Below are 15,548 nucleotides of genomic sequence, written 5' to 3' on the forward strand. Positions count from 1 at the left end.
ACACCTAAAACTAATTTAACATTGTTCGTCAACGGTATTCAGATAAAAAATATTTTTAAAAGAATGTACTATTTTCAGCTAAAAATAAATTATTTAAATGCATACTTTAATAAATCACAAAATTTAATCTAGCTTAACTACAACAAAGTGAATTTACATTCCCATCAGTAGTCTATGGAGAGGCTCCTTTTCTCATACTGTCAATAATACAGGATTTTATCAATCTTTTTTTAAGTTTTTTAAATTTTACCTTTATTTTTTTAATTATTTATCTTGAGAGAGAGAGAGATAGTGGGGGAGGGGCAGAGAGGGAGAGAGAGAATCCCAAGCAGGCTCCGTGCTGTCAGCACAGAGCCCAGTGCAGGGCTCCATCCTATGAACTGTGGGATCGTGATCAGAGCCAAAATCAAGAGCCAGACACTTAACTGAATAAGCCACTCAGGCACCCCTAGGATTTTATCAGTCTTTTGACTTTTAGCGAATTTGGGGGAAAAAAATGTTAGCAGTCAATCCCTAACAAAAGTGAGTCAATGTGAAAATACCAGTATCAGACAAAAGAGAATTCAAGCCAAAATGGATTTTGGCAGAGTGATATTTTATTTTGATAAACCACCCTCTAGCAAGAAAATAAAACATCCATACGTCTTCATGTATTATAATTATATAAATATATAATGGCAATTTTATATGATTCAATATATATTTTACTACAGAGCTACAAAAACTATAATGCAAAGATTCAGAAATACAAGAATAAATTGCTAACTCTGTACTTATCACAGAAATCTTCGAAACATTTTTTTCAAAGATGAGCAGATTGGGAAGAATCCATAAGGATAAAGAGGATTTGAATAGCATAACAACAAGCTTGACCTACGAACTGGATGCAGATAAACAAAATGTAAATTTCTTTGCAGATTCCAATGGCATAGTTAGTACCTACCAGCATACACATAAGCATCTTAGATTAATTGAAAATGTAAGTTGCCTGGGAATAGTGGTTAATATTTCAGTATATTAATAGTTTATGTTATATCCTAAGGAAAGTCAGCAAGAGTAGGAGAAGTAAACAGGAAAAGGCAAGGTGTTTCCATCATGTTTTGTGAACAGAGGAAAGCCAGCCATGAGAAAGAGTGCCTAGTCTCCTGTGGGACTCCCGTGGGACAGCAGAGACCCCCGTGTGCCAGACCTGCTCTGAGCCCCAGGCCCTGTGCTGTCAGAACTCCTCTGTTTCTGGGTTAAGGAGCTCAGGCTACGCAGATGCGGCTTGAGAAACACAGCCTCCTAATCCAGGGGAGTAAGAAGGCTTAGACGTGGGGCCAGGGCGGGAGAGAGCAGAGGAAAGACTGTCTTCAGGTGTGGGGCCTACGTGTGAGGGAGTCACCCTGACTATGCCATCTCTCCCTTCACATCCTCCTCACAGGCCTGATCTGATGGAGGTCAAGAGGTGCCTACTGATGTGAGGTGGGGAGCCCTGAAGGCTTGGCCACGGCTGTGGATGTCACCGCTGCCTTTCTGGGACAAGGTATGCCAGGCTGGGCGTGGGCCTTACTTATCACACTTACAGGCCTGGAAGAAACTACATCAGCCAGGGATCCCTCAGCCAACTCAGAAGACAGGATGGGGGGGTCACACCTGTGTGTTAAAGAGGTTTCTGCCTCCTTGTGTGTTGTGGTAAAGAATACCAAAGAAGGTAAGAGCTTTCTTTCTCACCTAAAGCACAGAAGGGAGGGCAACAAATGTACGTTTTTACACGGGAAATAGTACAGGTTTGGTTTGAGGATGGAGGTAAGAGAAAGCCCCTATTATCAACTCACCCAGGGAGGGTCTTTGCTATGTGTATTTTGAGGTTCATTTGGGGGAAGATAAACAATTAGCAACATTTTTTTTTTAAATGATAGTGTCAAATATGGATGGTACTAAGGCAAATCCTAGAAGGACAGGGGTCTCACCCATATGATGTACATGTGCTATTTACCTGAGAAGATGGCTCACTGGAGGGGGGGTGGATCACCAGCAGGAAAAGTAATTAGTCATTACCAAAATGTGTCAGTTCAACAGTCTGAGTCTACATCAAGCTCATTTTTCATGTTTGGTTTTACGAAGCTTTCCTTTTTTCCCTTGAGAATTATTTTAGTTCTCCTTTCTACTCCTTACTTTTAGAATGCTCTTTACAGGTCTGTAAATAATATCAGTTTCTTCTCTTAAGACAGCCATAGGTAATACCTATTTAGTCAGAACCACTTTTTAATTTCTTTCTTATATGGAAATTTTTTTGAAAAATTTGATTTCTTGATTTTTAATTATCAAAGTTATAATAAAGTTAAAAATGAAAGTTTGTCACGCAAGCCCATTCTGCAGAGATAATCACTATTAACAATTTGGTGTATGCTATTTGTATCCTTACTGATACTTTTTTTATATAGATGAGATCATATTAGGCATACTATTCTGCAATTTGCTTTTCTTCATGCATTGATGTATCTTGGGGATATTTTCATGCCATTACATACTGATCTGCTGTGTTCTTTGTCATGGCTGAATGCTATTCCATTCCCCTTTTAATGCCCCATGATGTATTTTGTTAATTCTGGGCTGATAAAATATTTAAGGTGCTTATTATTTTGGGGAGAGAGATATTTTAAGAGATTCTGAGAGTGTCATTTAAAAAGGTTCCTCATCTATGGTTTTTAATGGCAATGACAAACATTTGCAAAGTTCTCTTCACATATAACCTCATCTTCCCCTTGTCATAACCGTGTAATGGAGTTACTACCATCAATTCATAGACAAGAAACAGATGAGATCACGGAGTCCCGTCCTGATATCTGGGTGCTCCCTGTCCCCTTCCACGATATATGAAGGCACATCCTTTTTGTCCTTGATGACCAGAATTAATTATAACTGGATGTGCTGCCTGAGGAGAGCCTTCATTTCTTTCACCCCTGCAGGTTATTTCCAATAGTTTATTGGTCCCTGATAGTTATTCCTCTCTCACACCATGGCAACATCATACTTCTTTCTCAATGGCTTTTTTTTTATAGGGTAGGTGATAGACAAAGTTGTCTTATTCTGCCACCATTTTTGGATTTATAAACTCATAAGAAACAAGGTGCCTGAAGGGCAAAAGAGGAATAATTTAATAATAACCATCTTTGACCCAGAAATAATCAGTATCCATCCTATTGGTTTCTGCTTGTCTTGGTCAGCTAGGGGTGCTGGAACAAAATACCACAGGTGAGTGGCTTAAACAACATACATTTATTTATCACAGTTCTGGAGGCTGAGTGGTCCAGGATCAAGATGCCAGCAGATTTGATTCGTGTTGTGTGCTCTCTTCTCGGCTTGCAGATGGCCACCACCTTGCTCACATGACACACACACACACACACACACACACAGAGAGAGAGAGAGAGAGAGAGAGAGAGAGAGAGAGATCTAATCTTTCTTTTTCTTTTTTTTTTATAAGGACACTAATCCCATCATGTGGTTACCACCCTCATGACCTCACCTAAACCTAATAACATCCCAAAAGCTCCACCTCCAAATAACATCACACTGGGAGTTAGAAAGTCAATTTGTGAATTTATGGGGGACACATGCAGTTTATAACAATGCTGTATTGAGATAGTATGTCTTTTTCTGCTTCCTAAATCTGAGCCAGGGACATGTTTTTGGTTATTGATATTGTAAAATAAATAGATCCAATCTATCAACATGTATTGAGATTCTACCATATACTGAGAACACTTTAAATACATTATTTATTACTCTCATATATACAGAGGAGAAAACTGAGTCTATGAGAGGTTAAGTGACCAAGGTCTAGTGAGAAGCTGATCTGAAATTTTCACCTGCACCTGTATGCTTCCAAAACCAAAACACTTTAGGACACAACATGGCTCTACAGGCAAGTTACCAATGATCAAAACAAGTTGTAAGTGAGTCACTGGTGGACTCAGTCATTACTGATACCCCTTTTAGCTCTAAAACTGTGCAAGTTATCTGGAGAAAGTTGGGTTGATTTGGTCATGATGGCTATTCGCTTTGACCCATACTCAGGTTCTGGTTTTATGGTATCTCTTACATCTGGGAATCATTTTGCACACACACACAAAAGAGATCATAGTCTTTTTGTCTTTGATCATTTAGTCAAAGTAAGCTAACCAACACAAGCAAGGTGAGACTTTTCTTTGATTTGCAAGGGAAAAGATAACAACTTTTTGACAATCCCCAAGATGATAACCTTTAAAAATAGAGGAAGTAGAGTAGAGTAGATGTGAGGTTAGGGGGAAAAATATAGAAATGGAATCCATAGGCATTTGGGTGGCTCAGTCAGTTAAGTGTCTGACTTAGGCTCAGGTCATCATCTCATGGTTTGTGAGTTTGAGCCCTGTGTCAGGCTCTGAGCTGGTAGTGTAGAGCCTGTGTGGGATTCTCTATGTCCCTCTCTCTCTGCCTCTCCCGCACTCATTCTATCTCTCTCAGAAATAAATAAACAATAAAAAAAAAATGGAATCCACTCTCAACATTAATTCAGTACATCTCAGATTGCTTCCTGAAGAAGAGCTAGGAAAAGATTGATCTTTATTGTGTAAAAATGAATGCGTCAATAAATAAATAAATGGTAAAAATAAATGAATACATTTATTCAATTAATATTTATTGAATCTCTGCCACATGCCAAGCCCACGCTAATTTCTAGATATATAATGATGAATTTGCTCACACACAGCCTTTGCTCTCAAGCAACTGGTAGTTTAATGGTAGAGAGACACAAAATAGGGAAGTATAATATCTTACCGCAGTAATGGACATGTGACTAGGTTATTCAAGAACTCACAGGAGGGGACTGTCAAACTGGCTTCCCTAAAGTGATGCCCAAAGTGAGCCTTAAGGAATGAGTAAAGTTAGCCAAGTTAGCCAAGAGGGATGGGAGAGGAAGAACATTCCAGGTCAGAACAAAAACACATAGGTCATGGTGGTCAAAGAGCAGTTTGAGGAAATTAGAGAAGAGAGATGAGGCTTGAGGAGTAGGCTTTTGGGAAGATGAGTTCTGTTTGTGGTACATGGAGTCTGAGGCACCCCAGTGAAAGGTTAGCAGGAAGCTGAGTATATGGGGCTGATGTATATGGATGATCCATGATGGAGATATGGATTTGAGCAGTAGGAAGTAATAGTTGAATGTGTGAATATTCATTCAATCATCCAGGAAGTATGTTCCAAGTGAGGAGACCTGACGTTTGAGACTAGAATACAAATAAAAATTGACATTTAAAGGATCGACAGTGGAAAGTCAGCTCAAGAAGGAGGAAGAGTAGTCAGAGAAGAAGGAGCAAATGCGAGGGAATCTGGCATCGTGGAAACTCAAGGAGTAGAATTTTGATCAAGGTGGGACTTGTAGAGACACATGGCTTTGCTATTTGGGCAAGGTAAGGACTAAAAAGACAAAGGAATTAGAGGCACCAGCATGAAAGGTTTTGATCAATAGAGAAGATGTAAAAAGTGGTTTTAAGAGGGATTAGGCAGAAAATATGTAGTTTACTTAAGAGAAATCTGAATGAGAAGAAAAGGGAGGCTGGCTTATAGCTAGAGGGATATAGGAGTCAAAGGATAATGATGATGATGATAATGACGGTGGTGGTGGTTGTGGTGGTGAAGTGCTTTGAGACTATAAGAAAAGAGACTTCAGTACGCTTCTAAATTGAAAAGGAAAAAGCTAGTAGAAAGGCTGGGAACATGGGAGAGATGTGAGATGACACATGGAGGGAATTTGCAGGGGGGAACATCTCATGCACTGAAATCACAGAGGTGGGGAGGGTGCTGTCATATGATAGTCCCACATTTTTTATGATGTGGGAGATGAGGTCCATAGATGACTTGGTCTATCTGAACTAATACTCTGCCTGAATTCCCTTATTTCAGATTCCCTCTTCCTTTTGTCAGCAAACAATTGACTCTCCCTCAGACCTGCTGTCTGTGTCCTGCAGAAACCTTGTACATACACTATGGGAAGTGGTACCTCAACCCAACATCATTTTGCTTTCCAGAATGCAGAGAAAGGTATGTGTTTCCCATCTTCCAAACTAGCTGTGAGTATCCCCAAATCTACATTGCATGGGGAGGGGTTTCTCAGAATAGAATAAGGAAACCATTTTATTTCTCCTCAGGCAACCCTTGAAAATCAGCTTCTCCTCCTTGTGACAAGATCACCAGAATGTCAGCTGAATATCTTAGGAGTTGGTGAACTATATTTGACCTGAAGGAATCAGTGTTGTCCACAAGGGTTTATCCCAAATTATACATGTACAAGTGATTGAAATAAAGTTGGGCAAAAAGTAGATGAAAGAGCATTTCAGGTAGAGGGTTCAGTATGTACAAAGATCATGAGCTAGAAAGAAGTGAGGCATGTTTGAGGAACTGAATTGTCTGAAGTGAACAAGATGGAGAACAGCATAACATGAGGCTGGCGAGGTAGGCAAAGCCCAGATCACTCAGGGTCTATAGGATTTTAAATCTTATCTTAAGTGCATGAAGAACCACTGATGAATTCAAAATAGGGAGTTCATATTAAGATTTATGTATTAAAAGACCTCTGGCTTCTGTGAAGAAAGAAGGGAGAGAGTAAAAGTAGAAGAAGGAACAGTCTGAAAGCTGCTAAAGTCATCTAAGCAAGAGATGCTGGTGCCTTAGTCCCGAGCTATTGGCAGCAGAGATGGAGAGAAGGTGAATTCTAACAATAGTTAGGAGGTGGAACTGACAGGACCCAACTGAGTAGATGTATGGAGTGAGGGAGAAGGGTGGATCAAAAATGACTTCCAGTTTTCCGGCCAGCAAAACTGGGCAGTCAATAATACCAATTACTGGCGTAAAGACAGTGGAGGAGAAGCAACTTTGACTAGAGAGAAGATGGTGAGTTTATGCTGGGGTTGAGGTGGCTGTGAGATATGCAGGTGGAAGGACTGAGTAGGCAGTTGCGTATTCACATCTGGATTTTGGAGGTGAGGTTGGGCTGGAGAGATAAACGTTGGAAAACATTCAGAGTGTTACATGGTGGTTGAGGCCATGGGGGTCTCTGAAGTAGCCTAGAGGGAGAGTAAAGATGGATCAGAGACCTGGGCTTAGGACAGAGCCATGAAGGACTCCAGGGCTTAAGCACTAGGTGGAAGAGGATAAGTCAACAAAGGAGACTGAAGACAGGCAGCCAAAGACGTAGGAGGAAAGCAAAGGAAATCATGACAACACTTTGTTTATATGGGCTGATGCATGTCTGTAAGCTCATGGCTTCCTTGCTTTCTAGTTTGGCAATATGTCCCAGGCTCATCTTGCACATTTTTGGCCCTGGAGTAACTTCTTCTTTAGGGTGTGGGGTGTCCCCTTGCTTCCAGTTGGCCTATATCTTTCTATAATTTTTCAATGAACAGATACAGAAATATGCATTATTTAGAAAAAACCCCAGCATGACTAATTTATATTTAGGAACACAGTATTTTTACTTAACAACCTTGATGTTATATTTATATATAGCTCTTTATTAAAAATCTTTTGTCCATGGGGTGTCCGGGTAGCTCAGGCAGTTAAGACTGACTAAGTCCGACTTCGGCTCAGGTCATGATCTCATGGTTTCTGAGTTTGATCCCCGCATTGTGCTCTGTGCTGAGAGTCCAGAGCCTGGAGCCTGCTTCAGGTTCTGTGTCTCCCTCTTTCTCTGCCCCTCCTCACCCCACCCCCCGCCTCTCTCTCTCAAAATACACATTTAAAAAAAATTTTTTTAATCTTTTTTCCCTAACAGCATTAAAATAGTATTATTTACTTTATCCTACCATGTATAAATAATAGTTTCCAAATAATAACAATACTACTATAAACAATGTGATTACTAACAATTCTTTGTTTTAATATTTATCTATTTTTGGGAGAGAGTGTGAGCAGGGGTGGGTCAGAGAGGAGGGAGACAGAGGATCTTCCACTTTGCGCTGACAGCAGCAGGCCCAGTGTGGGGCTGGAACTCATGAACCGTGAGGTCATGAGCTGAGCCGAAGTCAGATGCTCAAATGACTGATCCACCCAGGTGCCCCTGAAAATTTCTTAAGATTTCTTTGTAGTTCATTTTGTCCTTTGGATATATATCCACTAGGGACATACAAATTACTGAATTCTTAAGTCATTTGAAGTAACTCCTTTCTGTATTTCTAACTTATATAAGGTTAGATTCACTTGTTTAACTTTTGCTTTTAATCTTTGGAGATTGATTTGTTGTTCATTTTGTTTGATTTTATGTATTTATCTTTTTCATTTTTTTTCTTTTTTTTCATTTTGTTTCATTTTTTTTCATTTTGTTTTCATTTTGTTTTAAATTTGTTTTATAACTTTGTAAAGCATTTATACAATTCCTGTCCCAATTATCTGTTGCAGCATAACAAACTATCGGACAACTTGGTGGCTGGAGACAATCATTTTATCTGCTCATAATTTTGTGGGTCAGGAATTTGCAGAGGGCCCAGTTGGGTGGTTTGCCCATGATTCTGTGGGCAGCTGGAGCTGGAGGCTCTACTTCTTTTTGAATTTTTTTCAAAATTTTATTTTTAAAGTAGTCACTACACCCAATGTAGGGCTTGAACTCACAACCCCAAGATCAAAAGTTGCATGCTGTAGTGTGCATGCTGTACTGACTGAGCCAGCCAGACACCCGATGGTTCTATCTTTCTCTTTCTTTCTTTCTTTCTTTCTTTCTTTCTTTCTTTCTTTCTTTCTTTCTTTCTTTCTTTCTCAACATATTTATTTGGGAAGAGAGAGAGAGAGAGAGAGCAGTGGAGGGGCAGAGAAAGAGGGAGAGAGAGGATCCCAAGCAGGCTCCACACGTTCAGCACAGGGACTGATGCAGGGCTCTAGCTCACAAACCACGAGATGGTGACCTGAGCTGAGATCAAGATCCAGATGCTTAACTGACTAAGCCACCCAGGTGCCCCAAGGAGGTTCTACTTCTAAGTCAGCTTTTGATTCACTCGCTGGTGCCTTGGTGACCTTTGACCTCTGTCTCTCTTCATGTAGTTGCCTTGTTGTTAATAGGGGGTTTTAACAGGTAGGTGTCTTGCACCCTCAGATCTAGTCTACACAAAGCTGGAGTAAGAGGAGCCCAAGCATGTTGTATTGTGCTGTTGGAAAGGAGAGGGCAGAGGGACTTAGACTATCCTGCACCTCTCAGCCCCTATCTCAGTTAACCCAGATCCCTGCCAGGACTGAGAGGGAGAAAAAAAGAGTGAGAAAGAGCCATTGGGTGTCCTCCCTGCCCTAAGGAGTCAAGCAAGACTGAGGATAGAAGTATGTCTAGTTGGCAGCCTTTGCCTTTAAATGTTGAAGCAACGTGTTAGCAAACAACATTTTCACAGAACCTTGGTGGCCACGATACCCCTCAGTATTGCTTACACTTCACTGCATATAAGAACCACATGTGGGGCTGGTTAAACCTGAAGATCCCTGTAGAAATTCTAATGCTGTAGGTTTAGGGTGAGCGAGGCCCATGTATCTGTGCTTCCCATTAGTTCCTGGAGGGTCTGTAGCTCTTACTCCAGACATTTCATTCACGGTTCTGAGCATGGATTTACAGAATTCAATCGGTAGATCTTCAGCCTTAGCATTTGGTAAGGGCCTTTGAGAAGTAGCTACAGTTTGACATTTTTTATCAGAGGAAATCAAATTCAGCTTTGCTTAAGTTTCCCCCTGGTTCTCTTTTCTCACTCTACCATCAACCTTCCTTGTAAGGAAATTGGCCAGAATTCTATTAGCTCTCTAATGCAAGCTAAATATATTAAATCAATCTGTCTACTGTTCACGAGGTTGACCTAAATTAACCTGCAGGGTTTCCTTTTTAATCCTGCTTTATCCATGAATACTCCATTCATCACCAGTGGCACATTCAGGCCCAGGAGCTTAAGAAGAATCTAGTTATTTATGTGAACAGCTGTTCTCTGGCAGTAGGACTTGACCGTGGGTCCTAAAGCTCTTAGGAGGAAGTAAACCTACTCATGCCACCGTGTGGAACACGGTCACCTCGCACGGGCCCTGGCAAAAAGAGAAGCCCAAAGGCGGCCTGCAGATTTGATAGTGGGTGAGGGGGACACTTAAGGCCCACAGGGCTATCACAAGTATGGAGATCGCAAGCATAGAACCCAGCAAGCACTTACTGCCACCTGACATTGTATGTAGTAATTTGTGTGTTTGCCCATTGTTTGTTTTCCCCAGTCATAGAGAGCCCATTCCCTTTTCAGATGAGGACATTGAGTCCCAGGAAGGTAATTCTCCTGAGGCCACATAGCTGGTCAGGGCATTTCCAGGCCTAGAACCCACATCTTTTGATATCCAGTCTGTTGTTAGAATGTCAAAATGTCCTCCCCGCCCTCTACCCCTGTATTATCCCACCCTTCAAGTATGCCTCATGCTTGCAACCTGTCCAGTTTAGATCTCTCGATGATCCTGGCAATCCAACCTTTCCACCTCTCACACATAAGAGTTTTCAGCAGACAGTAGGAGTTCCAATAAACCTACAGTGATATTAGTATAACCACTAGGTGAGAATGAAGGTGGGGTGGGGGGAGGGAGTGGGGAAGAGAGCACCCCAGCCAGCGGTGAGGCAAATCCTTCCTCCCAGGGGCAATGGGTAGTGCTTTCCCCACCATCCTGTCCCCAGATTACAACAGGAGCGGTGCCCTTCACCTCCGCCCTGGCCCAGGGAGTCCCAGCTCACAGGCTGTCTTCTCCATCTGTGTCACAGCCTTCAAGGCGGCAGCCCTGATCCAGAGATGGTACCGACGCTACATGGCGCGCCTGGAGATGAGGCGGCACTGCACCTGGCGCATCTTCCAGTCAATAGAGTACGCGGGACAGCAAGACCAGGTCAAGGTGCGGTGGGATGTGGGCCCCAGTCACTCGTGCTCTGCCTTCCAGCACATGGGCAGCAAGGGCCAGGTGCCCAGAGGGTGCAGCTGACCCAGACCCCTCCTGGTTCTCTTTGTGCCCATCTCTAAAGCCAAGTCTTCGACTCTTCTGCAGCTCCATGATTTCTTCAGCTACCTTGTGGATCACTTCACCTCCAGCAGCAACCATGAGAGTGAGTATGAGCGGCCATACAGGAGGGCCTCAGGGTTGTAGATATCAGACTGAGCGGGGGAGACACAGGGGGCATAGATCCCGTGACGGCCAGGGAATGAGTGAGGAGGCTGACAGATAAATGGCAGCTTCTGGGTTCACCCAGAATCACACCTGGAGAAAAGAATTTGAGTGCAAAGAGTTTGTTTGTTAAATACAGGAAAACAGTCGGGTGGTGGGGAGGGACTGGGGAAGGAATTCAGGGAAGGGAAGGCAGCTTATAAAGAGGCAGAGGCAGGGGTGGGGGCTACTAAGCCAGCAACAAAAGGTGCCTGGGAAATAGTGCAGAACACTTGCCTTGGAATGATCCCACCTGAAGGCAGAGAGAACTAGAGTCTTCCTGTGTCAACTCCTGAGACTCATTAGTTGAAGGCTGCTGGGAGGGATGGATAGGAAGCGTCGTTAATTCCACAGCATTTCTGGCCTGCCAAGCAGAGCCCTCTGTGGACCCAGGAAGAAAGCTCCCAGGCCAGAGATGCAGAGGCTGATGGTTGGCCCTTGCCTGAAGGACCTTGAAAGGTCTGATGGCTTCTGGCACACTGACTGACAGCACCAGAAATGCCTGTGAGCTTTTTTGTTTCACCAAGGTTTTTCCCTTTCCTTCTGCTTACAAGCCTCAGCTGCTAAATTTCTGTTCTAAGTCTGACAAATCTCAGCCTTTTAAAATTTTTTTAACATTTATTTATTTTTTGAGAGACAGAGGGAGAGAGCACGAGCAGAGGAGGGGCAGAGAGAGAGGGAGACGCAGAATCCGAAGCAGGATCCAGGCTCTGAGCTGTCAGCACAGAGCCCGATGCGGGGCTCGAACTCACGGACTGTGAGATCATGACCTGAGTCGAAGTCAGTCGCTTAACAGACTGAGCCACCCAGGCGCCCCAAATCTCGGTCTTTTAAAATAAAAGTAATATTGGGGCACCTGGGTGGCTCAGTCAGTTAAGCATCTGACTCTTGATCTCAGCTCAGGTCTTGATCTCACAATTCATGAGTTCAAGCCCTGAATCAGGCTCTGTGCTGACAGGGTGGAGCCTGCTTAGAATTCTCTCTTTCTCTCTCTCTCTCTCTCTCTCTCTCTCTCTCTCTCTCTCAAAAAAGTATGGTCCAGGGAAAGGCTGTTTTGTATTGCCCATGGACTGCACATCTGAACATAAGCTGTCCTACCCTTTCTGTCCTAACCAGGGGACTTCCTGGACCGCATGTTCACCGAGGACAGATTCCCCCAGGACTCTGAGATGGAGAAATTCGGTGACTATGAATCTATAGAAGTCCCTGACAATTACACGGGACCACGCCTGTCCTTCCCACTCCTTCCTGACCACGCAACTGCCCTGGTGGAAGCTTTCAGACTGAAACAGGTAAGCTCACCCTGGGAAACCTGGGTCACGACCAACTTTGTGGAATATGGAGAGGGAGACCAGACCCAACACAGAAGGAATAGCCCTGGATTTAGGGTGTTAGTGTCATGGATCCACCAGAGAGATTCCATGCCCCCTTTGCTTAGCCAGGACCTTGTAGTCAATAAGCCAGTTTTTATGCACTGAAAACTTCTCCTCCTCATCATGTAATATTTCTTTGTTCATTCATCCCACTGATAATTACTGAGCACTGCTATGTACAGACACTGTTCTGGGCACTGGGGATATAGCAATGAGCAAGACAGACACCAATTCCTGCTCTCACAGGGCTAACATTCTAAAGGAGAGACAGACAGTAGATAATAAATAACAACAAATAAGCAGATTCTGCAGTATATTAGAAGGAGATAAGAGCTATGTAAGAGAATAAACTAAGTTCTGGGTAGGAGAGATGGCAATTTATGGAGTAGTCTTGGAAAGCACCATGGATAAGGTGATTTCTGAGCAAAGGTTGAAGATGGTGAAGAAACGCACCATGTGGATGCCGCCAGAGAAATGTTCCAGGCAGAGGGAACAAATGGAAAGGTCAGGAGGCAGGACCTTGCCTGGATGGCTCAGGGACCTCAGGAAGGCCATTGTGGCTGGTGAGGAGGAGGTCGGGGAAGAGTGTTAGGGGATGGAGGCAGAGAGGAGGGTGGGTGGGCTTTTATTCTTCTCAAAGAGATGGGGCGACATTGGGCATAGGCTTGCTTTTTAAAATAATCATTCCGTTTTCTGAATGGAACATAGGGAGCAAGGGCTGAAGCAGGATGATCAGTTAAGGTCCTGCAACAGTCCAGGCAAAACATGAGAGTGGCTCGAAACCCTGGTGGTAGAGGCAGAGGTGGTAAGAAGTGGTCACATTCTGGTTCTCTGCCAGTTTCCAGTTCTTCGTCTCTTTCATAAGAAGATAATTCACCGCAGGAGACGTTGGGGTGGTTTCCCCCAGGATGTCAGGATCACTTAGTACCATTGACATGCGTGCACTTCACACCTCTCTGAGACAAACATGCATTTCTCCCAAGCGGAAGGCAAGGAAGGAAAGAGGAAATTAGTTCAATATTGGGGGATGTTGAAAAGCAGAAACAAGGGCGGAAGATGGGTGAAAAAGAAAGGATCCAGGCATAGGGTCGCAGGGGCACTTTACCAGGGTCTTGGGGTCTTGGGTGATTGGGATCATTAGGCAGTAAAGGCGAGGCCCATTTTGCTGCATGAATATCAGTGTTGTTTTGTTCCCTCTCCCCTCTTCCTCCTAGTAGCAGCTCCATGCTCGATATGTCTTGAATCTTTTGCATGAAACCAGGAAACACCTGATACAACTGCCAAACATCAACCGGGTCTCCACCTGTTACAGCGAGGAGATCACAGTGTGCGGTGAGAGTCAGTCAGAAATGGCTTCCCACGCTAGACACAAACAAGAAAACGCTTGTGATGGGGAAGAGGAAGGGCGGGGCTGGCGGGAGATGGGATTCTCGCTGAGAGCTTGCTTATTCGCTCCATGCTTACTGGAGTAGAGGCAGTGCAGTGAAGGATTATGGGGCAAGAGGGCCCAGACTCTGCTTTATTTCCCCAAACAATTCAGATTTGACTCCAAACTCATGCTTTCACTCAGAACACAATCCCTGCAAATAGCCAGATCCTCCCTTGTCAAAAGACAGTTTATTTCTTGTGCCTTGAGCAGCAGGCCCTAATGCCTAGCAAATTATTCCTTCCGTCCACATGTATTCTTCTTCCAGAGAGAAATACTGTCCATGATGATTCTTTCCATATCCTTATGTTTTCGGTAAAGTTTAAACACCTGTTACAGGGGTACCTGGGTGGCTCAGTCAGTTAAGCGTCTGACTCTTGATTTCAGCTCACGTCATGATCTCATGGTTTGTGAATTCGAGCCTTGCATCAGGCTCTGTGCTGACAGCGTGGAGCCTGTTTGGGATTGTCTCTCTCTTTCTCTCTCTGTCTCTGTCCCTCTCTCTCTCTGCCCCTCCCCTGCTCTCTCCCTCTCTTTCAAAATAAATTAATTAAATTTAATTAAAAAAAATAGACATCTGTTACAGACTGAGGTCCATATCTTCACTTAGGGGGTGCAGACTGTCGCACAGCCGGGATTGTAAACTGGCACCTCGAGGGCCACGTACAACCTGCAGCTAGGTCTTGTTTGCCCTGAAATATTCTTAAATTTTTGTTTATTTTATTTTTTAATTATTTTTGAAAGTTTATTTACTTATTTTGAGAGAGAGAGAGAGAGAGAGAGAGAGAGAGAATTCCAAGCAGGCTCCAAGCCATCAGCGCAGACCCCGACATGGGGCTCAATCTCACAAACCATGAGATCACGACCTGAGCCAAAATTAAGAGTCAGATGCTTAACCAACTGAGCCACAAAGGTGCCCCTTAAATTTTTTAAATTATTATTATTTTTTAATTAAAATCTTTTTTTAAAAATTCAAGTCAGTTAACATACAGTGTAGTCTTGGCTTCAGGAGTAGAACCCAGTGATTTATCTCTTACCTATGACACCCAGTGGTCATCCCAAAAAGTGCCCTCCTTAATGCCCATCACCCATTCAGCCCATCGCCCCACCCCCCTCCAGCAACCCTCAGTTTGTTCTTTGTATTTAAGAGTCTCTTATGATTTGCCTCCCTCCCTGTTTTTATCTTATTTTTGCTTCTGTTCTCCTATGTTCATCTGTTGTGTTTCTCAAATTACACATACGATTTAAATCATATGCTATCTGTCTTACTCTGACTGACTTATTTTGCTTAGCATTATACACTCTAGTTCTATCCACATTGTTGCAAATGGCAAGATTTCATTCTTTTTCATCACCAGGTAGTATTTCATTGTATGCGTGTGTGTGCGTGTGTGTGTGTGTGTGTGTGTGTGTGTGTGTGTGTGTGTGTATACCACCTCTTCTTTATCCGTTCATCAGTCAGTAGACATTTGGGCTCTTTCCATAATTTGGATATTGTTGATAGTGCTGCTATAAACATTGGGGTGCATGTGCCCCTTCAAAAC

General features: G+C 43.2%; 1 protein-coding gene across 2 annotated transcripts in view; it reads left to right on the plus strand.

Moving 5' to 3' along the window:
- Positions 1-399: 399 nt before the first annotated feature.
- The window catches only part of PPEF2 (protein phosphatase with EF-hand domain 2), a 34,845-nt gene continuing 19,696 nt past the window's right edge, over positions 400-15,548 (plus strand). The window contains exons 1-6 of one of the 2 annotated variants that reach the window (XM_043572452.1): positions 400-1,525; positions 5,926-6,063; positions 10,772-10,899; positions 11,050-11,107; positions 12,322-12,497; positions 13,796-13,910. In XM_043572452.1, coding sequence (XP_043428387.1) covers positions 6,009-6,063; positions 10,772-10,899; positions 11,050-11,107; positions 12,322-12,497; positions 13,796-13,910 — 532 coding nt within the window. In that variant the 5' untranslated portion in view covers positions 400-1,525; positions 5,926-6,008. The remainder of the gene's footprint in view (positions 1,526-5,925; positions 6,064-10,771; positions 10,900-11,049; positions 11,108-12,321; positions 12,498-13,795; positions 13,911-15,548) is intronic. The other variant, XM_043572451.1, reaches the window with a different exon arrangement.

Source organism: Prionailurus bengalensis, chromosome B1 (genome assembly GCF_016509475.1).
Source record: "Prionailurus bengalensis isolate Pbe53 chromosome B1, Fcat_Pben_1.1_paternal_pri, whole genome shotgun sequence".
NCBI lineage: Eukaryota > Metazoa > Chordata > Mammalia > Carnivora > Felidae > Prionailurus > Prionailurus bengalensis.